Consider the following 27,650-nt stretch of genomic DNA (forward strand, 5'->3'; position numbering starts at 1 on the left):
CAGAGGCCACCATTATATACTCTTCCATATTACATATTTAAGGTTGCATGTTATCTTATGAACACAGTTATAAATCCAAGCTTCCCAATTTTAAACACAATATATGCAGAAGAAGGTCTTGGGGCTTAGTGCCATAGGAAAAGATTTTACCCTTGAGATATTGGAAATAATATATATACACAAGCTATTACCCTATAATAACTCTTCCTTTAGCACCATAGGATTGTAGAGCTCGGAGGGACCACAAGGATTATCCACCCCCTGCAATGCAGGAATCTTTCAACCAAAGTGGGGCTCGAACCCACGACTCTGAGATTAAGAGTCAGGCTCTACAGACTGAGCCATGATTGGTGGTCAGCATTTATTCTCGGCCCCTCTGGCAGTGAGGAACATAGCACCCCTTTGGCACATTTAGGCATGTTTTGGGAAGAAGCCAGAGGTCACCACTGTATAGTCTCCCATATTACATATTTAAGGCTGCATGTTATCTTTTAAATCCAAGCTTCCCAATTTTAAACACAATATATGCAGAAGAAGGTGACGGGGTGAGCTCCCGTTGCTTGGTCCCAGCTCCTGCCAACCTAGCAGTTCGAAAGCACGTCAAAGTGCAAGTAGATAAATAGGAACCGCTACAGCGGGAAGTTAAACGGCGTTTCCGTGTGCTGCTCTGATTTGCCAGAAGCGGCTTTGTCATGCTGGCCACATGACCTGGAAGCTATACGCCGGCTCCCTCGGCCAATAATGCGAGATGAGCGCGCAACCCCAGAGTCGGTCACGACTGGACCTAATGGTCAGGGGTCCCTTTACCTTTACCTAATAATTTAATAATCCACCTTCCCTTTTTCTCGTTTACAATATTAGTAGTATTCTAGAAACTGGAGGGGTTCTGCCTCGGAACTTACAGGTTGACTCTGTGACAGACCAGAACCAAGATGTAACGGTCTGTACATCATGTTGCCCTGATCAAATCTGTTCTCATGAGAACTTTGCAACCCAGATTGGTTTCATATCAATTACAGACTGAGGGTTTATCCTCATACTTATGCAATAATCTGGTTGAAGGTGTTGGGGCAAATTGATTTTTATTTACTGATACCGAGCTCTTCCTGTGGTCAGCTATAGTTCCAAGCTATCTATATAATATAGTTACTTAGAAAATGAGTCCTATTTATTTCTATAGGGCTTAAGTCCATCTAAGTGTGCTTAATCTTACGCTACTAGTACGGAACAACTATTTTTAGTTTGCTTGCAAAGCAGTGCTTTGTGACATCAGTTGGCAAACAGGGCCCAGGCTGCTGGGTTTTCAGGCAGCTGAATTAAGAAAAATATAATCGGGAGGTCAAAGTGTGCTGGGACGAGGCCCCCGTGGGTCAGGCCAGAGGGGGCTGTTGGGGTGTGTGGTTGTGCCTCCCCTGGTTCTGCATTTTGCTCCCCTGCCCGTTCCTTTGGCTGCTTGATGGTAGAATTGGAAAGGAGGCCAAGGGTCATCTTGTCCAACCCCCAGCAGGGTGGATAAAATATTGTTTCAAAAGTTGGGTGCCTCCCCTCTCTCTGCCGAGTGGTGGCAAGAGCCCAAGGGGTTCCAGGCTCTCACCTTTGGAGAATTGAGACATGGCGGAGGCTGTCGTGGCTTTAAGAAAGAGTAGAATCCTTTCCAGGGGGACTTGTCCCCCACAGCAGGGCAGCCAACCTTCCCAAGCTGGATTCCAGAATTCTGATGGAGAGTGATGATTGGAGGAGGCTTGAAAAGGGAACTTGAATGTTGGGAGGGAGGCAATTGAGAGTTGGTTGAGAGCGGTGGGTTCAGGGGGGGGAGGCATGGCTTCCAGTTGGCTGCAGGGGCTTCCTGCACTCAATCGGAAGCCGCGTCGGACAGTCGGCTTCCAAAGAACGTTCGCAAGCCGGAACACTCACTTCCGGGGTTGCGGTGTTTGGGAGCCAAAACATTCGAGTTGCAATGCTTTCGAGATCCAAGCTACGACTGTATGTTATTTTAAAGTTTTTTGTAAAAAATGCTTTCAGTTTTAGGTTTGTCTTTGCTGAATGTAATTGTCCTAAATAAATGCTGTGAGCTATCTTGAGCAGTTGTGGAAAAATGAGAAGTATTTTAAATAAACAAATTGCTGTGAAGTTAAGCCATCAGAAGGATCAGCAGTCAAAAGTATTAATTCATCATGAACTGCTTGTACTCAGATCAAATGACTCTGCAATACTCCCAAATTGTTGTCAGGATAACACTTGCTAGACTGAGCCTTCAAATCTGCTTACATGTTGCAGTGCTAAACACATTGGCAATGAAATGTATTTTTAAAAAATTACATACAGTGGTACCTGTGTTCTCAAACTTAATCCGTTCCAGAAGTCTGTTCCAAAACCAAAGCGTTCCAAAACCAAGGTGCACTTTTCCATAGAAAGTAATGCAATACAGATTAATCCGTTCCAGACATTTAAAAACAACCCCTAAGGCTCCAATGCTTTGGCCACCTTATGAGAAGAGAAGACTCCCTGGAAAAGACCCTGATGTTGGGAAATATTGAGGGCACAAGGAGAAGGGGATGACAGAGGACGGGATGGTTGGACAGTGTTCTCGAAGCTACGAACATGAGTTTGACCAAACTGCGGGAGGCAGTGGAAGACAGCAGTGCCTGGCGTGCTATGGTCCATGGGGTCACGAAGAGTCAGAACGACTAAACGACTAAACAACAACAAAACAGAAACCTAACATGAATTTTATTATATAATGAGACCATTGATCCATGAAAGCAATAATCAATGTACTGTACTATAAAATAAAAAAACAATATTGTAGATGATAAAAATGAAATCTAAAAATTCTTCTTACCTCCAGTGATGATAGTCATTGTTTGGATGGGGGTCTTTTATCCATTTTTGCAGTCACACAATCATTCAATCCATCAATCCATGAATCAGTCACAAAAACAAATGAACTGAAAAACCCTCAAAACCAAAACCGCAAAATAAATAACAAAAACAAAAACACCAAATATAAGCTCCAAATATCACCTCAGAACACTGCAATCAGAAACGGAAGGCTTGAATTATAATGGGGGGAGGGGGCTCACATGAGCAGCGCAACAGGAAACACAGGGGGACTCAAAACAGAGCATGTTCGTCTTCCGATAAAAGTTTGAAAAAATCGGAACACCTACTTCCAGTTTTGCAGCATTCGGGTTTCAAGTTATTTGGGAACTAAGGTGTTTGAAAACTGAGGTACCACTTTATCAAAAAAAACTCCCAATAATGTGCCCACCTTCTCCTACCACCTGGAACTAAGGACCTGGGTTTTCAGATCAGAGGAAATGACTTCAGGTCTGGTTTTCACTTCTGCTCCTTTCCTTTTTTTCCTGTTGAAAACAGCATCTTCAGGTATTCCAGTTGCTGATTGTGGTCCTACCTTGTCTTTTCCCCCCACCTTTAGCACACATATTCTCAGCGGAGGAACCAGCTTTATGAGTCAGGGTTATGAGCCAATTCATTGGAAAACCGACTAAGAGTTTGTTTTTAAACAAAAATCTCTGCTTTGAATGTAGTAATAAGCAGAGATGTCTGAAAGTGAAACAAAACTCAACCGTTCTCCCAGCGCTGAGGCTCATCCACATGGAGACTAATCCTGTGCACAAGATTTATGTTGTCTGCTTGATGTTGCTTTTGTGATGTTCTATTACGTTATCGTTAATGTTATTTATTGCATGTAAGCCAATTTGCGATTAATGCAGATGAAAAGCAGCATAGAAATATAATTTCTTGTGCTACAAAACAAACAAATAAAGGGGGGAGGGGATCACATCTATCGCCTCCACTGCTTGAGTGACACCGCTTGAGTTATCGTGCTTGAGTTTCACTGAGTTGCTGGGTCATGTGAATAGGCCTAGGATCCTGCCTCAATCCCACCCTGTTTCAGGGTTTATGCCAGTTAAGACCAGCCTAACTCAGCTCAGCTGTCTAGGTTCTGGCTAAGTCAGGCTGAGGGAGATACTCCAGATTCTCTCCTGCTGAGCTGAGGATAAGGGAATTAAGCCTGTGTAGTCCGGCTGCTCCAAGAACCTCATAGCTCAGGCTAGAGATACAGTGGGTCCAGTGCTCATTCCAGTGGATCTTGCTATAGAAGGAGCAGAAGAAACTCCTTTAAAGAGTCTCAAAGCAGCTCACAATCTCCTTTCCCTCCCTCCCCCACAACAAACACTCTGTGAGGTGAGTGAGGCCGAGAGGCTTCAGAGAAGTGTGACTGGCCCAAGGTCACCCAGCAGCTGCATCTGGAGGAGCAGGGAAGCGAACCCAGTTCTCCAGATTCCGAGTCCCCCTCTCTTAAACACTACACCACGCTGGCTATAGGATTGCTCCTTTGGTCATAGAAATGCTTTTAGTATGTGAAGGTAGCAATTGTGAGTCACAATAATAGAAAAAAGTACAAGCTGGCTTCAGTGGGGCAGAACTAACCACCTAGAATGCATTTGGAAAATATATGTGAAGAAGATGCCCAACCGTTGCTGATGGCTAGTGTGCCCTGGTGCCCATGCAGAGCAGCAAGAAGTCAACAGATCCTGGAACAGATTTTTCTGTACTTTCTTCCTGCTCCTGGTTGTCAAGCTTTTAAAGTTCTAAATGAGTGATGGGAAGCAGTCTCTCTTCAGGGTGAGGCCCTCTATCCCTGCAGGATGCAACTTAGTGGGTCATCACAGCCCCTCAGATGTAAGCCATTCACACCATTCACACCATTTGTATTAGAATCGAAGAATTGTAGAGTTCGAAGGGACCCTGGGGTCATCTAGTCCAACCCCCAGCATTGCAGGACTCTTTTGCCCAACGTGGGGCTCGTGCATTGCAGAGGGTTGGACTAGATGATCCTTGTGGTCCCTTCCAGCTCTACAATTCTTTGATCCCTTCTATGCCCATATACTCTGAGACTAAAGGTTTTGTTGTACCCGGTTCTTTCCAGTCCGATTTTCCCCATGTGGTTCTAACCAGGTCTAGAGGGGACTCCCTTATTTCACTCCCAGACTCCTTTCAAAAGTTGTTCCAATGATCCTTTGAAATCTCTCTCCTTATTTGGATTTAATTTGGGAGGTTTTCTCACTCCGGGGACAGTCTTAGAGGCTGTGTGCTGATGAGGTGGTCTCTCCCTCTAATGCCACAAGCTCATTTCCCAAATTGCGACAGCCTGAACCCTTCAGAGCTTGTGTTGCCCCAGTGGGGAGCTCAGGTTTTGGTTTTGTTTCGTTTGGTTGCATTTATAGGAAAATCTTACTCATTGTTTTTAAAAGATGGCATGTCAAGTCATCAAGAACAAGGAAAGAAAGATTAAACAGCAAGTACCTGGATTATATATGGCAAAGAACAAGAACGTTCCATCTAAAATGTCCCTTTTCTATAGACTTTATAATGTCTACAGTTCTACAGTGGCAGACATGAGACCGTAATTGCCCTGAATAGAGATATTTCCCCACTTTTTTAAAAAAAAATACCCAATGAGAGGACATTTTTACTGACAGTAAACACAGAACAAAGGGAATATATTTAAGCATTTAATGTACCTTTTTTCATCAAGGTAGGTGAGAGATTGTGTGTACAACTACTGTTTAACATGGTTTACTTGAAGCCACAGGGACACAGGTAAGAAACATTTTCATGAGAAGGAAGGAGTATGTGCACATAATACACCAAGTTTGTGTTCAACCAAACGATGAGGACTTCCCATTACTTCACTCTGTGCCGGGTCGTTCAGAATATCCTCAAAACCGGAATATTTCTCTGAGGCAGAAGATTCATCTCATCTTGACTTTACAACAACAACAATATTAACCGATATATCCAAAGGATGAACAGGGAAATGTTTTTTCTTCTATTTATCACATCTCAGCTTTCAAATGCTTCAGCAGCTGAAACATCAGAATCTGGAATCTTCAGCTGAGATCCAAAGGCTCTGAAATTCATCTCTTCCTCCGCCAACCGGCATCACTGGGACTCCTCAGTCTGTTTTTTTATTTAAAAAGAAGAAGGGGGGAAGGAGAGTGGTCAAGGACAATGGGAGTTGTAGTCAAGCAAGCCCTGTAGGAAAGCCCCAAAGGTCCCAAACCCGCCTTTCTCAGAAATGCACTGAGAGCATGAACACGTACGCTCAACCCGTAGGGTGTTCTCCCCTCCCCAGGCAAAATTCCCCTTCCTCTTACCAGCTCTCCTTGGGGGAGGCTTGGGCAGCAGCCACAGCGGTGCCGATGGGAAATCCTGCAAGAAAGAAGGGATCATTGAAGCAGGGGAGAACGGGGCGCTAGGTACTGCTTCTTGGGCTCAGATCCTGTTTGCTGCTTTCCCAGTGGCATCTGGGTGGCCCCTGGGAGAAGAGGAGGCTGGACCAGGTGAGCCCTTGGCCTGATCCTGCATGCCCTTCTGGTGTGTTCCCTAAGCCCCCCCTCCTCCCCCCTGTCCCCGTACCTCACAGGCGAGAGGCCGTTGTCTGGGCTCCAGTCCCTCCCGGAATGCGGCGGCTCCCCGGCTGAATTTTCCCCTCGCTGCAAAGGAAACGGAGACATCAGCCGGCGCCTAGCTCCCAGCCACGCTAGTCCCAGTCTGGGGCAGGAGGGTGGGGGACAAGGGAAGGGCATGTCCTCCTACCTGATCTTATTAATGCTCCCAACTTGGCCTCCGTACGGGCATCTTCCAGCCGGCCTAGCACAGAAGCAGCAGTCAAAGTTTCCTCCCTCTCTGAAATAACTTCAGATGATGTTTTAATGGGAGGAAACTTTGGCTGCTGCTTCTGCGCCAAGCCGGGCCGGGAATTAGCCATGCCCGTACGGAGAATGGGCAGTGGGGCAGCACTGCGAGGGATCGCAGCCGGGAGCCGCCGGGATGTTTTCTGCTTCTTCATCCCGGGAGCGAGATCTGGAGCCTCATCCCTGGAGGCGTGGCCCTGTGGAGGAAGAAGGACATCATATGAGGAATGGGGGCACATTCAGCTATCTTAGCCACACCAAAGATTGAAAGGCTTCTCTCTCCTGGCAATCCTGTAGTGGAAGCCAAGGACAACCAGATGCCCCACAAGAACACCCTTCGTTCCCTCTGCCCCAGTACCTGATGTTCGCCACGTCTCTCCAGGGATTCCGCCAGAACGAAGTATACTATGGGGAAAGGCTCCCTCACTGCAAATAAAACAGAAACATGGCACATGAGGGTGGGGTGGGGGGGACACGGGAAGGATGCATTCCTATAATATGGGGCACTCAATTGGCATTTCCACTTACCTGAAGTGGGAGCCTTTCCCCCCTTGTTCTGGCCGGCCTCTCGCCTAAAGAAGAAAGATGCTCAGTTAGTCTGATAGGTTGGAGGAGTTCCAGATAAATATATAGATAAGAACATCTATCTCTTTTCTTCTAAGGGCCATTATGGTAACTGAGAAGTTAGGGGAAAAGATGGGCTAAGAAGGCAAGGAGGGCCACTGCTCCCCCAGATCCAGTTCCAGACACAATGTCTGCCTTAGTCTGAAGGAAGGAAGGACCCTGGGGGGTGGGTGGAGAATTATAGGATTCATCTCCACAGAAGCATTCCCAACCAGATCCAGATTACCCAACGGACAGAGCAGGCACCGGCCTATGGGCCAGGAAACAACGGATCAGAATCAATACTGTTCGTTTTGCGTATTAAAATTGGATATTGCCGGAGCCCAGTGATATTTCGACTGTCTAGGGGCCTCCACAGGCCTCCACAGGTCTTAATCTGGAACTGTGCCCAACCAAGGGCCAACTTTGGGCTCTCAAATGTCAACGGTGCCCTGTACACAGAGCCATAGCTGGGTGATCTTGCGCCCCTGGCAGAACTGTCCAGATTGCGCCCCCTAGCCACTGACAAATTTGCTCTTCTTGCTGCCTCTCCTCCAACCCTCCACCCATTCAGTTCACCCTCCATTTAAAACCCTTTGGTATGAGGCAATAATTGATATTTTTATTTATAGACATTTTTATGGACATAATTCTTGCCGATTTTGTGTGCGTGCCCCTCAACTGCGCCCCTGGCGGGGGCCCACCTCACCACCCCCTAACTACAGCGCTGCCTTACGACCCTACAATTTGGCACCCCTCCCCCTTGTTTGTCTGCAATGCTTGGGCCCCCTCTGCCATGTGGTACCCAGTATGCAGGCAGGATGATTGGGAAAACTTCCCCTGCCACACAAGGTCCCAGCATACCTGCGCACTGTTAGGTTCCCCCTGGCACCGCTGGGCTGCTGCTCGGCCGCCGGAGCAGAGCCTCCCAAACCACGGCCCTGCGAAGGAAGAAGGACATTCTACTCTCTAGGGGACAGGGCTCCTGTGGGCTGCCCCTAATAATTCTCTTCTGGGGAACATCAGCCTCAATATTTCTCCCCCCACCCACCTGTCTCCCTTCCCAGCTCCCTCCCTTCCTCACTCTACTGCCTCCCCCCAGCCCCACGTCTCCTTCTCCTGCGTGGCACAGAGCAGCCCGGCTGAAACCAGTGCGCTCCTGCGGTGGACACATAGGGCCCCCCGGGGGAAGCCCCAAACTTCTGTGGGGACAGCCTGAGCCCTAGCAAGGGTGTCCGGCCAGCTGATCCAGGGAAGGAGGGAGGCAGATCAAGCACCCCTGCCGTGGTGCCCATGCCCACGTCACCACTGGCTGCTATCTCTCAATGCTCCTGCCGGGGCACACAACTGGCCTGGAAGCAGGGGGTACGGGGCTGGGGGAGACACATGCCTGCTCCCAGCCCAGCCCAGCCCCGGTTCACACAGGTTGGTCCCACGACCTCCCGGCACATGTGGAGAATGAATTCCCCATGGAAGAAACATACCACAACTTCAAGCTGGCATTTTGAAACCTGTGCCCGACGGCACAGCAGTCTTTCAGGAGCTGGGAGACAGAAAGGAAAATGCAAGCAGAGGAAGAGGTTACAGATGGGAAATGCCAGGGAATCCCAAATTCTAAGCTCAGAGACCCTGGCTTAAGTCTCTCCCGGGCTCTCCGATGGGCCACCACCCCTTTGGGCATGTTTCTGTCTCTCTCCGAGGTGAGGCCCTGGCTTGGAAAGAAATCTGAGCCTGCACTTTCCCCCTGACTTCCAATCTGCCCTTCAATACTCCAAATCTACCATTCATTAATCTCTAGGGTATAGGGGTGTCCCCCGCAAATGCATAATAATTTTTGCCTACATAGATTTTACAGCTACTGTTCCTATGAATTATTATTATGATTATTATTATTATTATTATTATTCCTTTATGTATATGCCGCTCATCTCCTCTGGGCCTCGGAGCTCCTCTTACCTTCACACACACTATCCATGATTTGTGATGGGTTAACACAAAACTCTCACCATCATCTGACAGGCATTCCTTTTGCAGGGCAATATAAGGCTTGCTTGCAAAGTGGCACTTTGTGACATCAGCTGGCAAACAGGGGCCAGGCTGCTGGGTTGTCAGGCAGATGAATTAAGAAAAATAAAATCAGGGGTTCAAAATGTGCTGGGATGAGGCCACCATGGGTCAGGCAAGAGGGTGCTGTTGGCATGTGTGGTTATTCCTCCCCTGGTTCTGCATATTGCTCCCCTGCACATTCCTTTAGCTGCCTGATAGAATCATAGCATGGTAGAGTTGGAAGGGATCCCAAGGGTCATCTAGTCCATCCCACGCAATGCCAGGATCCTGCCCACTGCCAGCCCTAGCTGGGCTCCAAACTCTGACCATCTTCTTACCAGCCAGATGCACTGACCCCTTGCAATTCTGCATGGGGTGAAGAAAGGGGTTTTGCTCTCTGTCCCTCAGGACATGGATATGAGAGCCACGCCATGTAGCCCGGCCAATATCTCAAGAGCCGTCACAGGGAGGAGGGAGGAAGATTGCTTTCTTCTGCTCCAGAGACCCGCGGGACCTGAAGCCATGGATTTATGTTACAAGAAAGGAAATTCCAACACTTGGAGGTTTTTAAGCAGAGGTTGGATGACTATCTGCCATGAATGCTTTAGCTGTGATTCCTGCATTGCAGGGGGTTGGACTAGATGACCCTCGGGAACCCTCACAACTCTACAATTCTATAATCCTATTATTTAAAGTGCATCCAATAAGCATTTAAAGCACATGACATCCCCCACATGATCCTGGGCATTGTAGCTTCCCTCTCAAAGACATACAATTCCCAGAAGCCCTGACAAACTACAATTCCCAAAATCCTTTGGGGGGAAGACACCTGCTTTTTAGAACATGGAGAAGGACCTGCAGTTCACTTCCCCCAAATTCCTAGGAAGCAGGAGCGGGAAGCTTATGTGCTTCGAATAGGATGATTTGACAGAGCAGGATGTATAAAATATTGCTCCAAAAGTTGGGTGCCTCCCCTCTCTCTGCCGAGTGGTGGCAAAAGCCCAATGGGTTCCAGGCTCTCACCTTTGGAGAACTGAGACATGGCGGACGGAAAGAGTATAGCAGGGTCCTTTCAAAAAGGACGTGACCCCCACAGGAGGGCAGCCTTCGCAAGGTGGATTCCAGACTTTCCTCCTCCTCTTCCTCCTTTTTCTCAGCACCCCTGCTCAAAGCATCTCTTTTCCTGCCACCTAAGCACCCACTTATCCCAGCCCCCTTCCAGATTCCCCCATCTCTGTTCATCTTCTCTTGCATTTCCAGTTAGTCTCTCCGGGGCCTTGAATTCTTTCTTAACTGCCCTTGCATCTTATATTTCTCCCTTCAAAACCCAAATAATCCCAAATCCTACCATTTATCAATTTCCAGGGTTTAGTGGGTATTCCCCCCAAAATCTATATTTTAAAAAATGTGTAATTGGGTAATTGAAGTGATGATATTAGAATTCCCAATGGAATGTCAGGCAGGGAGGGAGGGGGAAAGAGAGAGAGTGGAATTCTGGTGGAGACAGAAGATTGATGGAGGCTTGGAAGGGGAGTTTGAATGTTGGTGGGAGAGGCAGTTGAGAGTCGGTTGAGAGCGGTGGGTTCTAGAAGGGGGCACCTGAAGCTGGGCAGGTCTGCTATTCAGCTTAGGATCAATAGTCCAGTCCCCATCGCCCGGGGCATGTGCCCATTCCATGACAAGAGAAGAAGGGCTCTGCCAGCTGCCCGGGAACAGAATTCCCTCAGTTTAGGAGGGCCACGGAGCTAAGGCTTGGCTCCTACTGCTAAGGCCCAGATGCCTCACACCACCCTCTCCAAACACCTGGAAAACAGCTTTACAGACCTGGGCTATACCTGATCATTGTCTTCCCAAACAACTTAATAATGTAATGGTGATGGTCAAGGAAAAAGGTTTAAAGACTCTCTCAATGCAAATCTAAAAGAAATGTAGTATAAAAAATTGGGACAAGCTGGCTTTCGAGTGCTCCAATTGGAGAACAGCCTTTACTGATGGTGTCATGGACTTTGAAGACGGTCGAAATTAGGACGAAAGAGAGAAATGAGCTAAGAGGAAGGCACGTTTGGGAAATCCTCACCGTGAACGACTCCCACCAGGAAACTGTGGAAGGACGTGTGGACCCAGAATTGGCCTCCACCGTCCATTATGGACTCACTATTAAGATCGTGTTCACGAAAGATAATCTTACTTGGCTACGTGTGATCACCAAAGAAGAAGATGAGAGAAAGTGGGGGAGGGGGTTTACGGCCTTTTAATGGACAGGGACTTAATGGAAAATCCTCAGGGGAAGAGGCCTTGCATGTCCATGCTCCCCCACCGTCCAGTTGATACAACACTTCCACCGTCGTGCTCCCCAAAAGGCGGCACCCACCTGGTAGGTTGAGGTGCACCTTGGGGAGGGGGATAGTGTCATGGGGCAGCAGCCTGAAGGGGGAGAAGGGGGAGTGACTTCACCTGCAGCTTCAAGGACTCCAAGGAGAACGGGCTGATGAGAACCAGCCTTCTGAAGCAGAGCTCCCAGAAGCAGGCACAGAAGGTAGAGAAGGAAAGAAAACTGCTGGTTACTTTTACTTTTTAACAATCTTTTTTCATGATATATTGTTTAATCGTTGGCATATAGAAAGCAACCAATTTCTTTATTGAGCTTTAACCTGTGCCAGAGATGCCCTTCTCCTCCAGTCAGGAACTGGCACATTCAGACAGCTTGTGTGGCATCCCAGGAGACATGCAAGGCACTGAGCAGAATGGTTTCCTCCAGCGACTTGGAAGGACTTTACAATTCAGAAAGGACAGACTGGAACGCAACGGAAGATGGAGTCTCACTCTCTGTCCATCAGCTTGGGTGCTGGTGATGGAGACCATTCTCTTGAAGCGTGGCCCTGTGGAGGAAGAAGGACTTGGTATCCTCCTGGCAGACGTTCCTGTTCTTTTTATGGGAGGCTTTGGCAGCAGCCACAGGGGTGCAGACAGGAGATCCTGGAAGAAAGAAGGTATCTTTGAAGGAGGAGAGAACTCAGCGCTGCTTTGAGGGACATGTGAATGGGCTGCCACAGGCCATGAGAGGGGCCAAAAGAGCATCTCCGACTGCATGGCTTTAAAAGAGAATGAGGTGACTTAATGGAGGAGAGGGTTGGTCAAAGGCTACTAGTCCTGATGGAAATGCTTCAGAATAGCCATTACAGGAAGTCCCAGGTGGGCAGAGGGCTCTTGGGCTCGAATCCCGCTTGCAGCATTCTCACAGGCAACTGGGAGGACCCTGGGTAAAGAGGAGGCTGGACCAGATGGGCCAATGGCCTGATCCTGCAGGCCCTTCTTGCGTGTTTCCTAAGGACCCCCTCCCCCCCGTCCCATTACCTCTGAGGGGAGAAGCCCTTGTCTGGGCTCCAGTCCCTCCCAGGATGTGGCGGCTCCCAGGCTGAGTCGTTCCCTCGCTGCAAAGGAAACGGAGACATCAGCAGGCGCCTGGCTCCCAGCCACGCTAGCCCCAGTCTGGGGCAGGAAGGTGGGGGACCTGGGAAGGGAGCATTTCCTCCTACCTGATCTTATAAGTATCCCCAACCTGGCCGCCCCCTCCGTATGAGCAATTTGGCTCCTTCCCAGCTGGCATAGCTCAGAAGCAGCAGCCAAAGTTTCCCTCACTGTAATAACTTGAGATTTTCTTTGAATTTGGGGCGTTTCCTCCTACCTGATCCTACATGCTTCTCCCACTTGGCCTCCGTACGGACGTCTCGGCTCCATCCCAACCAGCCTAGCACAGAAGCAGCAGCCAAAGTCTCCTCCCTCTCTCAAATCAGTTGAGATGATGTATTCATTGGAGGAAACTATGGCTGCTGCTTCTGCGCCAAAGATGGCCGAGATGTGGTGTTGGCATGGGAGAGAATCACGTCCCTTGTCCTGCCCAGGTGGACCACAGACACATGTCCCATAAAACCATAGGAATATCTAAATCCAGCTTCCTCATTCAGTTCACAAGATCACTGGGACAAACTTCCCCTGCCACAGAAGGTCACAGCATACCTCCACATTTTGGTTGGTTTTGTGGCACCGCTGGGCTGCTGCTCGGCCGGAGCCTTGATTGTGTCTCCCAAACTACGGCCCTGAGAAGGAAGAAGGACATTGTACTCTCTAGGGGATGGGGGTCCTGTGGGCCATCCCCAATAATTTTCTACTGGGGCACATCACCTTCAATATTTTCTCCCCCCCCATCTGCCTTCCCAGCTCCCTCCCTTCCTCCCTCTGCTGCTTCCCCCCAGCCACATCCCTCCTTCTCCTGCGTGGCACACAGCAACCCAGAAGGAGAGCAGGGGAAAGTGGGTCAGCGGAGGCAGGGCCCTCCTGCGGTGGGGACATAGGGGCCCTGGGGGGCCAGCCCCCAAACTACAGCAGGGACAGCTTGAGTGCTGGCAAGGGTGCCTGGCCAGGTGACCCAGGGAAGGAGGGAGACAGAAGAAGCACATCTGCCATGCTGCCTATGCCCACGTCTCCACTGGCTGCCAATGATTGCTGCTCCTGCCTGGGCACATGACGGCCTGACCCCTGGCTTGGAAGGAGAGGGGCGAGGAGTTGGAGCAAGCCAGGCCTGCTCCCCCACCCTCCCCCACCCTCACCCCAGCCCCGTTTCACTCAGGTTGGTGCCACAATCTCCCGGCACATGTGGTGAGTGGATTCCCTATGGAATTAACATACCACGACTTCCAAGGAAGGTTTTTCAATGGCCCTGCGCCACAGGAGCCACTGTGGCCTTCCTCTCTGAGGAGCTGGGAGACAGAAAGGAAGTCAAAAACAGAGGAAGTAACCATCCAGTTATTCACAACAGAAAATATCACCTGGAGACACAGCTGAGGACCTGCCAAGCTATCAATAGCTCAAGGCAAACCAGGGAGCCAAGCCACATGCATCAATGACGGGTGACGCTAATAATAATAATGATGGTGATGGTGATGTTATTTCCATGCCACTCCTCTCCTCTGGGCCTTGGAGCTCCTCTTACCTTCACAGTTCCTTCTCATTGCCGCTGATGGACAAGTATCTCACCATCATCTGACAGGCATCCACGTCTCTCCAGGGATTTCGCCAGAACAAAGTAGACATTGGGGAAAGGCTCCCTCACTGCAAAGAAAACAGAAACATGAGCAGGTGCCTGGCTCACAGCCATGCTAGTCCCAGTCTAGCCCAATAATTTTCTTCTGGGCAAGGGGTTGGGGTGAGATGGGCCTGCTCCAAGCCCCCAGCCCTATTTGGCACATGTGGGGAATGGATTCCCCATGGAATTAACATTTCCAGCGCCGTTTCCTCTGTTCTTTGGCTCAACAGCAAAATATATTATTATTATTCCTTCATGTATATGCCGCTCATCTCCCCTTGGTCTCGGAGGTCCTCTTACCGTCGCAGTTACCAACCATGATTTGTGATGGGTTAACACAAAACTCTCACCGTCACCTGACAGGCATCCCTCTTGCAGGGCAATATAAGGCTTGCTTGCAAAGCGGCACTTTGTGTCATTAGCTGGCAAACAGGGGCCAGGCTGCTGGGTTGTCAGGCAGATGAATTAAGAAAAATAAATATGGGGGGGGGGGCAAAGTGTGCTGGGATGAGGCCACCGTGGGCCAGGCCAGAGGGGGCTGTTGGGGTGTGTGGTTGTGCCTCCCCTTGTTCGACATCTTGCTCCCCTGCCCTGTCCTTTCGCTGCTTGATAGAATCATAGTACAGTATGGTAGAGTTGGAAGGGAACCCCTACAAAACGGGCTTTCTTCCCTAAAAAATCTCAACAACCTGAACCCCCAAATATGGGGTAGATCACTACTTGTTTTTCACTCTGTGAGTAGATTGCAGTCTCTTGGGAGTTGCCCACCCATGTCCTATGGGTTTCCAGGTTCTGACCTTTGGAAAACTCAATCATATCCGTTACAGAAAGAAAGCAGCTGAACAGCAGTCCTTTCAGGCTTTGAGAGCGAGTTCGAATGTTGGGCGGGGGGCAGATGAGAGTTTGTTGAGAGTGGTGGGTTCTAGAGGGGGGCAAGGGGCGGCTTCTGATTGGCTGCAGGAGCTTCCATCACTCAATCAGACGCCGTGTCGGACGTTCGGCTTCCAAAGAACGTTCGCAAGCCGGAACACTCTTAATTATTTTATTTGTTGAATTCATATTGCACTCTTTCTCCCAAAGGAGGCCAGATTGACATGGGATGTGGGTCTATTCTTGGCCATTTCCCGTAGATATGACACAGCTGAGGCGCAACTGGGAACATTGTGTGAATAAAAACCACCGACTTAAAAGTTCCAATACTTACCTGCTTCTTTAGATATGTGTCAGCAATGCGGACCATAGTAGCTAGCTTTCTTATTCTGTTGGATTGCTGCTAGATTCTAGCCTCCTCATATATAAATGTGACAAAGAAACTTGAAGAACAAATACTGTTGCTTCCATCATGCCTCCTTGGACCCATCAACCCTTACATCCATCCCCTATTTTGCATGCTTAAATAATTCAATAAATAAACTCAATCAACAACAACTTTGGGGCTGTGAAAAATTCACTCGGTGTGTTTTGTTCCCTTTTTGTTGGTTATTCCCATTGCAGAAGAAGAAGAGGGTAGGGCTCTTTGTCTCCCTCCCAATTCCTCCCCCCACAAAAGCAGCCTTCCACATTCCTTTCACTTGGCTGAATCAGGCCCCACAGGTTTAATCAGATGTGCATCCAAGGGCCAATTCTGACTATCTGTACTATCTGCACCCCATTTACCGTACGGCCCTCTAAGGAGGCCTTTCCCATCCACTGTCCTGTTTTCCAAAGAGCGTTGTTGGTAGCGATGGATTTGGCTATCCATGCCAATGAGCATTTGATAGTATGTCCACCGCGTAGGAGTCCCAACGAAAGCATAGCAGAAGGGGTGCTGCTGCCGCTATGGAGTTGTGGTAGGGCTAAGCCTCTTAACTCTTCCTTTAGCACCATAGGATTGTAGAGCTCGGAGGGACCACAAGGATTATCCACCCCCTGCAATGCAGGAATCTTGCAACCAAAGTGGGGCTCGAACCCATGACCCTGAGATTAAGAGTCAGGCTCTACAGACTGAGCCATGATTGGTGGTCAGCATTTAATCTCGGCCCCTCTGGCAGTGAGGAACATAGCACCCCTTTGCCACATTTAGGGGTGTTTTGGGAAGAAGCCAGAGGTCACCACTGTATAGTCTCCCATATTACATATTTAAGGTTGCATGTTATCTTATGAACACAGTTATAAATCCGAGCTTCCCAATTTTAAACACAATATATGCAGAAGGAGGTCTTGGGGCTTAGTGCCATATGAAAAGATTTTAACCTTTAGATATTGGAAGTAATAGCTTGTGTAGATATAATGTTGTTGTTGTTGTTTAGTCGTTTAGTCGTGTCCGACTCTTCGTGACCCCATGGACCATAGCACGCCAGGCACTCCTGTCTTGCACTGCCTCCCGTAGTTTGGTCAAACTCATGTTCGTAGCTTCGAGAACACTGTCCAACCATCTTGTCCTCTGTCGTCCCCTTCTCCTAGTGCCCTCAATCTTTCCCAACATCAGGGTCTTTTCCAAGGATTCTTCTCTTCTCATGAGGTGGCCAAAGTATTGGAGCCTCAGCTTCACGATCTGTCCTTCCAGGGAGCACTCAGGGCTGATTTCCTTAAGAATTGATAGGTTTGATCTTCTAGCAGTCCATGGGACTCTCAAGAGTCTCCTCCAGCACCATAATTCAAAAGCATCAATTCTTCGGCGATCAGACTTCTTTATGGTCCAGCTCTCACTTCCATACATCACTACTGGGAAAACCATAGCTTTAACTATACGGACCTTTGTCGGCAAGGTGATGTCTCTGCTTTTTAAGATGCTGTCTAGGTTTGTCATTGCTTTTCTCCCAAGAAGCAGGCGTCTTTTAATTTCGTGACTGCTGTCACCATCTGCAGTGATCAAGGAGCCCAAGAAAGTAAAATCTCTCACTGCCTCCATTTCTTCCCCTTCTATTTGCCAGGAGGTGATGGGACCAGTGGCCATGATCTTGGTTTTTTTGATGTTGAGCTTCAGACCATATTTTGCGCTCTCCTCTTTCACCCTCATTAAAAGGTTCTTTAATTCCTCCTCACTTTCTGCCATCAAGGTTGTGTCATCTGCATATCTGAGGTTGTTGATATTTCTTCCGGCAATCTTAATTCCTGCTTGGGATTCATCTAGTCCAGCCTTTCGCATGATGAATTCTGCATATAAGTTAAATAAGCAGGGAGACAATATACAACCTTGTCGTACTCCTTTCCCAATTTTGAACCAATCAGTTGTTCCATATCCAGTTCTAACTGTAGCTTCTTGTCCCACATAGAGATTTCTCAGGAGACAGATGAGGTGATCAGGCACTCCCATTTCTTTAAGAACTTGCCATAGTTTGCTGTGGTCGACACAGTCAAAGGCTTTTGCATAGTCAATGAAGCAGAAGTAGACGTTTTTCTGGAACTCTCTAGCTTTCTCCATAATCCAGCGCATGTTTGCTATTTGGTCTCTGGTTCCTCTGCCCTTTCGAAATCCAGCTTGCACTTCTGGGAGTTCTCGGTCCACATACTGCCTAAGCCTGCCTTGTAGAATTTTAAGCATAACCTTGCTAGCGTGTGAAATGAGCGCAATTGTGCGGTAGTTGGAGCATTCTTTGGCACTGCCCTTCTTTGGAATTGGGATGTAGACTGATCTTCTCCAATCCTCTGGCCATTGCTGAGTTTTCCAAACTTGCTGGCATATTGGGTGTAGCACCTTAACAGCATCATCTTTTAAAATTTTAAATAGTTCAGCTGGAATATCATCACTTCCACTGGCTTTGTTATTAGCAGTGCTTTCTAAGGCCCATTTGACTTCACTCTCCAAGATGTCTGGCTCAAGGTCAGCAACCACACTACCTGGGGTGTACGAGACCTCCGTATCTTTCTGGTATAATTCCTCTGTGTATTCTTGCCACCTCATCTTGATGTCTTCTGCTTCTGTTAGGTCCTTACCACTTTTGTCCTTGATTATGGTAATCTTTGTACGAAATGTTCCTTTCATATCTCCAATTTTCTTGAACAGATCTCTGGTTTGCCCCATTCTATTGTTTTCCTCTATTTCTTTGCATTGCTCATTTAAGAAGACCCTCTTATCTCTCCTTGCTGTTTTTTGGAAATCTGCATTCAGTTTCCTGTATCTTTCCCTATCTCCCTTGCATTTTGCTTGCCTCCTCTCCTCCGCTATTCGTAAGGCCTCGTTGGACAGCCATTTTGCCTTCTTGCATTTCCTTTTCCTTGGGATGGTTTTCGTTGCTGCCTCCTGTATAATGTTACGAGCCTCCATCCATAGTTCTTCAGGCACTCTGTCCACCAAATCTAAATCCTTAAACCTGTTCCTCACTTCCACTTTGTATTCATAAGGGATTTGATTCAGATTGTATCTTACTGGCCCAGTGGTTTTTCCTACTTTCTTCAGTTTAAGCTGGAATTTTGCTATAAGAAGCTGATGATCTGAGTTACAGTCAGCTCCAGGTTTGTTTTTGCTGACTGTATAGAGCTTCTCCATCTTTGGCTGCAGAGAATATAATCAATCTGATTTCGATGCTGCCCATTTGGTGATATCCATGTGTAGAGTCGTCTCTTGTGTTGTTGGAAGAGAGTGTTTGTGATGACCAGCTTGTTCTCTTGACAGAACTCTATTAGCCTTTGCCCTGCTTCATTTTGAACTCCAAGGCCAAACTTGCCAGTTGTTCCTTTTATCTCTTGATTCCCTACTTTAGCATTCCAATCCCCTGTAATGAGAAGAACATCCTTCTTTGGTGTCATTTCTAGAAGGTGTTGTAGGTCTTCATAGAATTGGTCAATTTCACTTTCTTCAGCACCGGTAGTTGGTGCATAAACTTGGATTACTGTGATGTTAAAAGGTCTGCCTTGGATTCGTATCGAGATCATTCTGTCATTTTTGAGATTGCATCCTATTACAGCTTTTGCCACTCTTTTGTTGACTATGAGGGCCACTCCATTTCTTCTACAGGATTCTTGCCCACAGTAGTAGATATGATAGTCACCCGAACTGAATTCACCCATTCCCTTCCATTTTAGTTCACTGATGCCCAGGATGTCGATATTTATTCTTGTCATCTCATTTTTGACCACATCCAGCTTACCTCTATTCATGGTTCTTACATTCCAGGTTCCTATGCAATATTTTTCTTTACAGCATCGGACTTTCCTTTCGCTTCCAGGCATATCCGCAACTGAGCGTCCTTTCGGCTTTGGCCCAGCCGCTTCATCAGCTCTGAATCTACTTGTACTTGTCCTCCGCTCTTCCTCAGTAGCATGTTGGACGCCTTCCGACCTGAGGGGCTCATCTTTCAGCGTCATAACTTTTATATGCCTGTTGTCTTTGTCCATGGAGTTTTCTTGGCAGGGATACTGGAGTGGCTTGCCAGTTCCTTCTCCAGGTGGATCACGTTTAGTCAAAACTCTCCACTATGACCTGTCCATCTTGGGTGGCCCTGCATGGCATAGCTCATAGCTTCTCTGAGTTATTCAAGCCCCTTCGCCACGACAAGGCATTGATCCATGAAGGGGGTAGATATAATAACTACCCTCTAATAACTTAATAATCCACCTTCCCTTTTTCTCCTTTACAATATTAGTAATATTCTAGAAACCGGAGGGCTTCTGCCTCGGAACATACAGGTTGACTCTGTGACAGACCAGAACCAAGATGTCACTGTCTGTACATCATGTTGCCCTGATCAAATCTGTTCTCATGAGAACTTTGGAACACAGATTGGTTTCATATCAATTACAGGCTGAGGGTTTATCTTCATACTTATGCAATGCAGTAATCTGGTAGAACGTGTTGGGGCAAATTGATTTTAATTTACTGATACTCAGCTCTTCCTATGGTCAGCTATAGTTCCAAGCTGTCTATATAATATAGTTACAGTGGTACCTCTACTTACGAATTTAATGTGTTCCGAACGCACATTCGTAAGTCGAAAAAAATTGTAAGTCGAATCCCATAGGAATGCATTGGGAGAAAAAATTCGTAAGTATAAGCAACCCTATCTAAAAATTCGTAAGTAGAAAAAATCCTATCTAAACCGCATCCAAGATGGCGGACGGAGCTCCATTCATAAGTAGAAACATTCGTAAGTAGAGTTATTCGTAAGTAGACGTAACACTGTACTTAGAAAAGGAGTCCTATTTATTTCTATAGGGCTTAAGTCCATCTAAGTGTGCTTAATCTTAAACTACTAGTACAGAAAATTTATTGCTTGTTTGCTTGCAAAGCATTTTGTGACATCAGTTGGCAAACGGGCCAGGCTGCTGGGTTGTCAGGCAGCTGAATTAAGAAAAATAAAATCAGGAGGTCAAAGTGTGCTGGGACGAGGCCCCCGTGGGTCAGGCCAGAGGGGGCTGTTGGGGTGTGTGGTTTTGCCTCCCCTGGTTCTGCATCTTGCTCCCCCACCCGTTCCTTTGGCTGCTTGATGGTAGAATTGGAAGGGATGCCAAGGGTCATCTAGTCCACCCCAGACAATGCCAGGATCCTGCCCACAACCCCCCCTGGCTGGGCTCCAAACTCCAACCATCTTCTTACCAGCCAGATTTTGTTGTTCCCGCAAGGGGACAATGACAATAAAGATATCTAAATCTGAAATCAGATGCACAGACCCCTTGTGATTCTGCCTGGGGTGGAGAAAGGAGAGAGAGAGAGAGTCAGAGAGAGTCAGAGAGGTTTTGCTCTCTGTCCTTCAGGACATGGATATGAGAGCCCCACCATGCAGCCCTGTCAATATCTCAGAGGAATCCCTTGGAAGACCGTAGACTCTCTTTCCTTGGAGGAAGAACTTTCTGACTGCAAGAGCTGTTTGACAGTGGGGAGAAATCCCCCAGGAGGCAGGAGACGTTCCTTCCTTGGAGGTTTTTCAGCAGAGGTGGGATGGCCATCAGCCATGGATGCTTCAGCTGAGATTCCTGCATTGCAGGGGGTAGGTCTAGATGACCCCTGGGTTCCCTCCCAATTCTACAGTTCTATGATGCTATGATTTAAGGTGCATCTAATGAGCATCTAAAGCACATGATGTCCCCCAAATGATCCTGGGCATTGTAGCTTTCCTCTCACAGACCTACAATTCCCAGAACCCCTGACAAACTACAATTCCCAGGATTGTTTGGGGGAAAGACACCTGATTTTTAGATCTGGGAGGAGAACCTGCAGCTCACTTCCTTGCAACCAGGAACGGGAAGAAGCTCATATGCTTCTAACAGGATGACTTCACAGAGCAGGGTGGATAAAATATTGTTCCGAAAGTTGGGTGCCTCCCTCCCCTCTCTCTGCCGAGTGGTGGCAAGAGCCCATGGGGTTCCAGGCTCTCACCTTTGGTGAACTGAGACATGGTGGAGACTGTTGTGGCTTTAAGAAAGAGTAGAGTCCTTTCCAGAGGGACTTGTCCCCCACAGCAGGGCAGCCAGCCTTCCCAAGCTGGATTCAAGAATTCTGATGGAGAGTGACAATTGGAGGAGACTTGGAAAGGGAGCTTGAATGTTGGGGGGGGGAGGCAATTGAGAGTTGGTTGAGAGCGGTGGGTTCTGGGGTGGGGCAAAGCACGGATTCCAATTGGCTGCAGGGGCTTCCTGCACTCAATCGGAAGCCGCGTCGGACAGTCGGCTTCCAAAGAACGTTTGCAAGCCGGAACACTCACTTCTGGGGTTGCGGTGTTTGGGAGCTAAAACACTCGAGTTGCAAGGCATTCGAGATCCAAGATACGACTGTATGTTCCTTTAATTTTTTATTTTTAACTGCTTTCCGTTTTAGGTTTGTCTTTGCTGAATGGAATTGTCTTAAATAAATGCTGTGAGCTATCTTGCGCAGTTGTGGAATCATGAGAAGTATTTTAAATAAACAAATGGCCATGAAGTTAAACCATCAGACGGATCGGTAGTCAAAAGTATTAATTCATCATGCCCTGCTTGTACTCAGACCAAAAGACACTGCAATACTCCCAAATTTTTGTCAGGATAACAGTTTGTTGCAGTGCTAAAAACATTGGCAATGAAATGTATTTTTAAAACATTCTATACAGTGGTACCTGGGTTCTCAAACTTAATCCGTTCCAGAAATCTGTTCCAAAACCAAAGCGTTCCAAAACGAAGGTGCACATTTCCATAGAAAGTAATGCAAAATGGATTAATCTGTTCCAGAGTTTTAAAAACAACGCCTAAAACAGAAACCTAACATGAATTTTACTATCTAACGAGACCATTGATCCATAAAATGAAAGCAGTAATCAATGTACTGTACCTTAAAATAAATAAAACAGTATTGTAGATGATAAAAATGAAATCTTAAAAAAAATGAAATCTAAAAAAAATTCTTACCTCCACTGGTGATAGTCATTGTTTGGATGGGGGTCTTTTATCCATTTTCGCAGTCACACAATCCATCTATCAGTAGCTGAACTCGGATCCACACAGTCACAAAAACAAATTAACTGCAAAACCCTCAAAACCAAAACCGCAAAAGAAATAACAAAAACAAAAGCACTAAATATAAGCTCCAAATATCACCTCGGAACACTGCAATCGGAAACAGAAGGCTTGAATTACAATGGGGGGAGGGGGCTCACATGAGCAGCGCAACAGGAAACACAGGGGGACTCAAAACAGAGCATGTTCGTCTTCCGATAAAAGTTTGAAAAAACCGGAACACCTACTTCCAGTTTTGCAGCATTTGGGTTTCAAGTTATTTGGGAACTAAGGTGTTTGAAAACTGAGGTACCACTTTATCAAAAAAAACTCCCAATATTGTGCCCACCTTCTCCTACCATCTGGAACTAAGGACCTGGGTTTTCAGATCAGAGGAAATGACTTCAGGTCTGGTTTTCACTTCTGCTCCTTTCCTTTTTTTCCTGTTGAAAACAGCATCTTCAGGTATTCCAGTTGCTGATTGTGGTCCTACCTTGTCTTTTCCCCCCACCTTTAGCACACATATTCTCAGCGGAGGAACCAGCTTTACGAGTCAGGGTTATGAGCCAATTTATTGGAAAACCGACTAAGAGTTTGTTTTTAAACAAAAATCTCTGCTTTGAATGTAGTAATAAGCAGAGATGTCTGAAAGTGAAACAAAACTCAACCGTTCTCCCAGCGCTGAGGCTCATCCACATGGAGACTAATCCTGTGCACAAGATTTATGTTGTCTGCTTGATGTTGCTTTTGTGATGTTCTATTACGTTATTGTTAATGTTATTTATTGCATGTAAGCCAATTTGCGATTAATGCAGATGAAAAGCAGCATAGAAATATAATTTCTTGTGCTACAAAACAAACAAATAAAGGGGGGAGGGGATCACATCTATCGCCTCCACTGCTTGAGTGACACCGCTTGAGTTATCGTGCTTGAGTTTCACTGAGTTGCTGGGTCATGTGAATAGGCCTAGGATCCTGCCTCAATCCCACCCTGTTTCAGGGTTTATGCCAGTTAAGACCAGCCAAACTCAGCTCAGCTGTCTAGGTTCTGGCTAAGTCAGGCTGAGGGAGATACTCCAGATTCTCTCCTGCTGAGCTGAGGATAAGGGAGTTAAGCCTGTGTAGTCCGGCTGCTCCAGGAACCTCCTAGCTCAAGCTAGAGATACAGTGGGTCCAGTGCTCATTCCAATGGATCTTGCTATACAAGGAGCAGAAGAAGCATTTGGCAGGTCCAACACTCTGTGAGGTGAGTGAGGCCGAGAGGCTTCAGAGAAGTGTGACTGGCCCAAGGTCACCCAGCAGCTGCATGTGGAGGAGAGGGGAAGCGAACCCAGTTCTCCAGATTCCGAGTCCCCCTCTCTTAACCACTACACCACGCTGGCTATAGGATTGCTCCTTTGGTCATAGAAATGCTTTTCGTATGTGAAGGTAGCAATTGTGAGTCACAATAATAGGAAAAAGTGCAAGCTGGCTTCAGTGGGGCAGAACTAACCACCTAGAATGTATTTGGAAAATATATGTGAAGAAGATGCCCAACCGTTGCTGATTGCTAGTGTGCCCTGGTGCCCATGCAGAGCAGCAAGAAGTCAACAGATCCTGGAACAGATTTTTCAGTACTTTCTTCCTGCTCCTGGTTGTCAAGCTTTTAAAGTTCTAAATGAGTGATGGGAAGCAGTCTCTCTTCAGGGTGAGGCCCTCTATCCCTGCAGGATGCAACTTAGTGGGTCATCACAGCCCCTCAGATGTAAGCCATTCACACCATTCACACCATTTGTATTAGAATCGAAGAATTGTAGAGTTCGAAGGGACACTGGGGTCATCTAGTCCAACCCCCTGCATTGCAGGACTCTTTTGCCCAACGTGGGGCTCGTGCATTGCAGAGGGTTGGACTAGATGATCCTTGTGGTCCCTTCCAGCTCTACAATTCTTTGATCCCTTCAATGCCCATATACTCTGAGACTAAAGGTTTTGTTGTATCCGGTTCTTTCCAGTCCGATTTTCCCCATGTGGTTCTAACCAGGTCTAGAGGGGACTCCCTTATTTCACTCCCAGACTCCTTTCAAAAGTTGTTCCAATGATCCTTTGAAATCTCTCTCCTTATTTGGATTTAATTTGGGAGGTTTTCTCACTCCGGGGACAGTCTTAGAGGCTGTGTGCTGATGAGGTGGTCTCTCCCTCTAATGCCACAAGCTCATTTCCCAAATTGCGACAGCCTGAACCCTTCAGAGCTTGTGTTGCCCCAGTGGGGAGCTCAGGTTTTGGTTTTGTTTCGTTTGGTTGCATTTATAGGAAAATCTTACTCATTGTTTTTAAAAGATGGCATGTCAAGTCATCAAGAACAAGGAAAGAAAGATTAAACAGCAAGTACCTGGATTATATATGGCAAAGAACAAGAACGTTCCATCTAAAATATCCCTTTTCTATAGACTTTTTAATGTCTACAGTTCTACAGTGGCAGACATGAGACCGTAATTGCCCTGAATAGAGATATTTCCCCACTTTTTTAAAAAAAAAAACCCAATGAGAGGACATTTTTACTGACAGTAAACACAGAACAAAGGGAATATATTTAAGCATTTAATGTACCTTTTTTCATCAAGGTAGGTGAGAGATTGTGTGTACAACTACTGTTTAACATGGTTTACTTGAAGCCACAGGGACACAGGTAAGAAACATTTTCATGAGAAGGAAGGAGTATGTGCACATAATACACCAAGTTTGTGTTCGACCAAACGATGAGGACTTCCCATTACTTCACTCTGTGCCGGGTCGTTCAGAATATCCTCAAAACCGGAATATTTCTCTGAGGCAGAAGATTCATCTTATCTTGACTTTACAACAACAACAATATTAACCGATATGTCCAAAGGATGAACAGGGGGATGTTTTTTCTTCTATTTATCACATCTCAGCTTTCAAATGCTTCAGCAGCTGAAACATCAGAATCTGGAATCTTCAGCTGAGATCCAAAGGCTCTGAAATTAATCTTTGCCTCTTCCTCCGCCAACCAGCATCACTGGGAGTCCTCAGTCTGTTTTTTTATTTAAAAAGAAAAAGGGGGGAAGGAGAGTGGTCAAGGACAATGGGAGTTGTAGTCAAGCAAGCCCTGTAGGAAGGCCCCAAAGGTCCCAAACCCGCCTTTCTCAGAAATTCACTGAGAGCATGAACACGTACGCTCAACTCGTAGGGTGTTCTCCCCTCCCCAGGCAAAATTCCCCTTCCTCTTACCAGCTCTCCTTGGGGGAGGCTTGGGCAGCAGCCACAGCGGTGCCGACGGGAAATCCTGCAAGAAAGAAGGGATCATTGAAGCAGGGGAGAACGGGACGCTAGGCACTGCTTCTTGGGCTCAGATCCTGTTTGCTGCTTTCCCAGTGGCATCTGGGTGGCCCCTGGGAGAAGAGGAGGCTGGACCAGGTGAGCCCTTGGCCTGATCCTGCATGCCCTTCTGGTGTGCTCCCTAATGCCCCCCTCCTCCCCCGTCCCCATACCTCACAGGCGAGAGGCCGTTGTCTGGGCTCCAGTCCCTCCCGGAATGCGGCGGCTCCCCGGCTGAATTTTCCCCTCGCTGCAAAGGAAACGGAGACATCAGCCGGGGCCTGGCTCCCAGCCACGCTAGTCCCAGACTGGGGCAGGAGGGTGGGGGACAAGGGAAGGGCATGTCCTCCTACCTGATCTTATTAATGCTCCCAACTTGGCCTCCGTACGGGCATCTTCCATCCGGCCTAGCACAGAAGCAGCAGTCAAAGTTTCCTCCCTCTCTGATGTTTTAATGGGAGGAAACTTTGGCTGCTGCTTCTGCGCCAAGCCGGGCCGGGAAGGAGCCATGCCCGTACGGAGAATGGGCAGTGGGGCAGCACTGCGAGGGATCGCAGCCGGGAGCCGCCGGGATGTTTTCTGCTTCTTCATCCCAGGAGCTAGACATGGAGCCTCATCCCTGGAGGCGTGGCCCTGTGGAGGAAGAAGGACATCATATAAGGAATGGGGGCACATTCAGCTATCTTAGCCACACCAAAGATTGAAAGGCTTCTCTCTCCTGGCAATCCTGTAGTGGAAGCCAAGGACAACCAGATGCCCCACAAGAGCATCTTGGATGAGGGGGCTTTCAATGAGGGTAAGAAAATTGCATGGTGCAGAGGGTTATGCAAGATAACCCAGTTGGAGGGAGGAATGCTTCTGAAAAGCACTTCCTGGAAGCCTCAGGTGGGGAGAGTGTTCCTAGATATCCCGAAACATGTTTCACAAGGACCCTTCATTCCCTCTGCCCCAGTACCTGATGTTCGCCACGTCTCTCCAGGGATTCCGCCAGAACGAAGTATACTATGGGGAAAGGCTCCCTCACTGCAAATAAAACAGAAACATGGCACATGAGGGTGGGGGGGACACGGGAAAGAAGCATTCCTATAATATGGGGCACTCGATTGGCATTTCCACTTACCTGAAGCGGGAGCCTTTCCCCCCTTGTTCTGGCCGGCCTCTCGCCTAAGGAAGAAAGAAGCTCAGTTAGTCTGATAGGTTGGAGGAGTTCCAGATAAATATATAGATAAGAACATCTATCTCTTTTCTTCTAAGGGCCATTATGGTAACTGAGAAATTAGGGGAAAAGATGGGCTAAGAAGGCAAGGAGGGCCACTTCTCCCCCAGATCCAGTTCCAAACACAATGTCTGCCTTAGTCTGAAGGAAGGAAGGACCTTGGGGGTGGATGGAGAATCATAGGATTCATCTCCACAGAAGCATTCCCAACCAGATCCAGATTACCCAACGGACAGAGCAGGCACCGGCCTATGGGCCAGGAAACAACGGATCAGAA

General features: G+C 47.6%; 1 protein-coding gene across 4 annotated transcripts in view; it reads right to left on the reverse strand.

The window, feature by feature from the left end:
- Positions 1-7,277: 7,277 nt before the first annotated feature.
- Positions 7,278-27,650, reverse strand: part of LOC148683763 (uncharacterized) — a 154,753-nt gene continuing 134,380 nt past the window's right edge. For 3 of the 4 annotated variants that reach the window (XR_015946519.1, XR_015946520.1, XM_088654963.1), the window contains 3 exons: positions 8,816-8,874; positions 8,196-8,272; positions 7,278-7,300 (listed from right to left, as the gene is read on the reverse strand). Coding sequence is in view for 1 of the 4 variants with exons in the window: in XM_088654963.1 (XP_088511089.1) it covers positions 8,206-8,272; positions 8,816-8,874 (126 nt within the window). In the remaining 3 variants the exon portion in view is untranslated. Of the gene's footprint in view, positions 7,301-8,195; positions 8,273-8,815; positions 8,875-12,028; positions 12,583-27,650 lie in introns of those variants that run through there. The other variant, XR_015946521.1, reaches the window with a different exon arrangement.

The sequence above is a fragment of the Zootoca vivipara genome, chromosome 12, assembly GCF_965207765.1.
Source record: "Zootoca vivipara chromosome 12, rZooViv2.hap1.1, whole genome shotgun sequence".
Taxonomy (NCBI): Eukaryota; Metazoa; Chordata; class Lepidosauria; order Squamata; family Lacertidae; genus Zootoca; species Zootoca vivipara.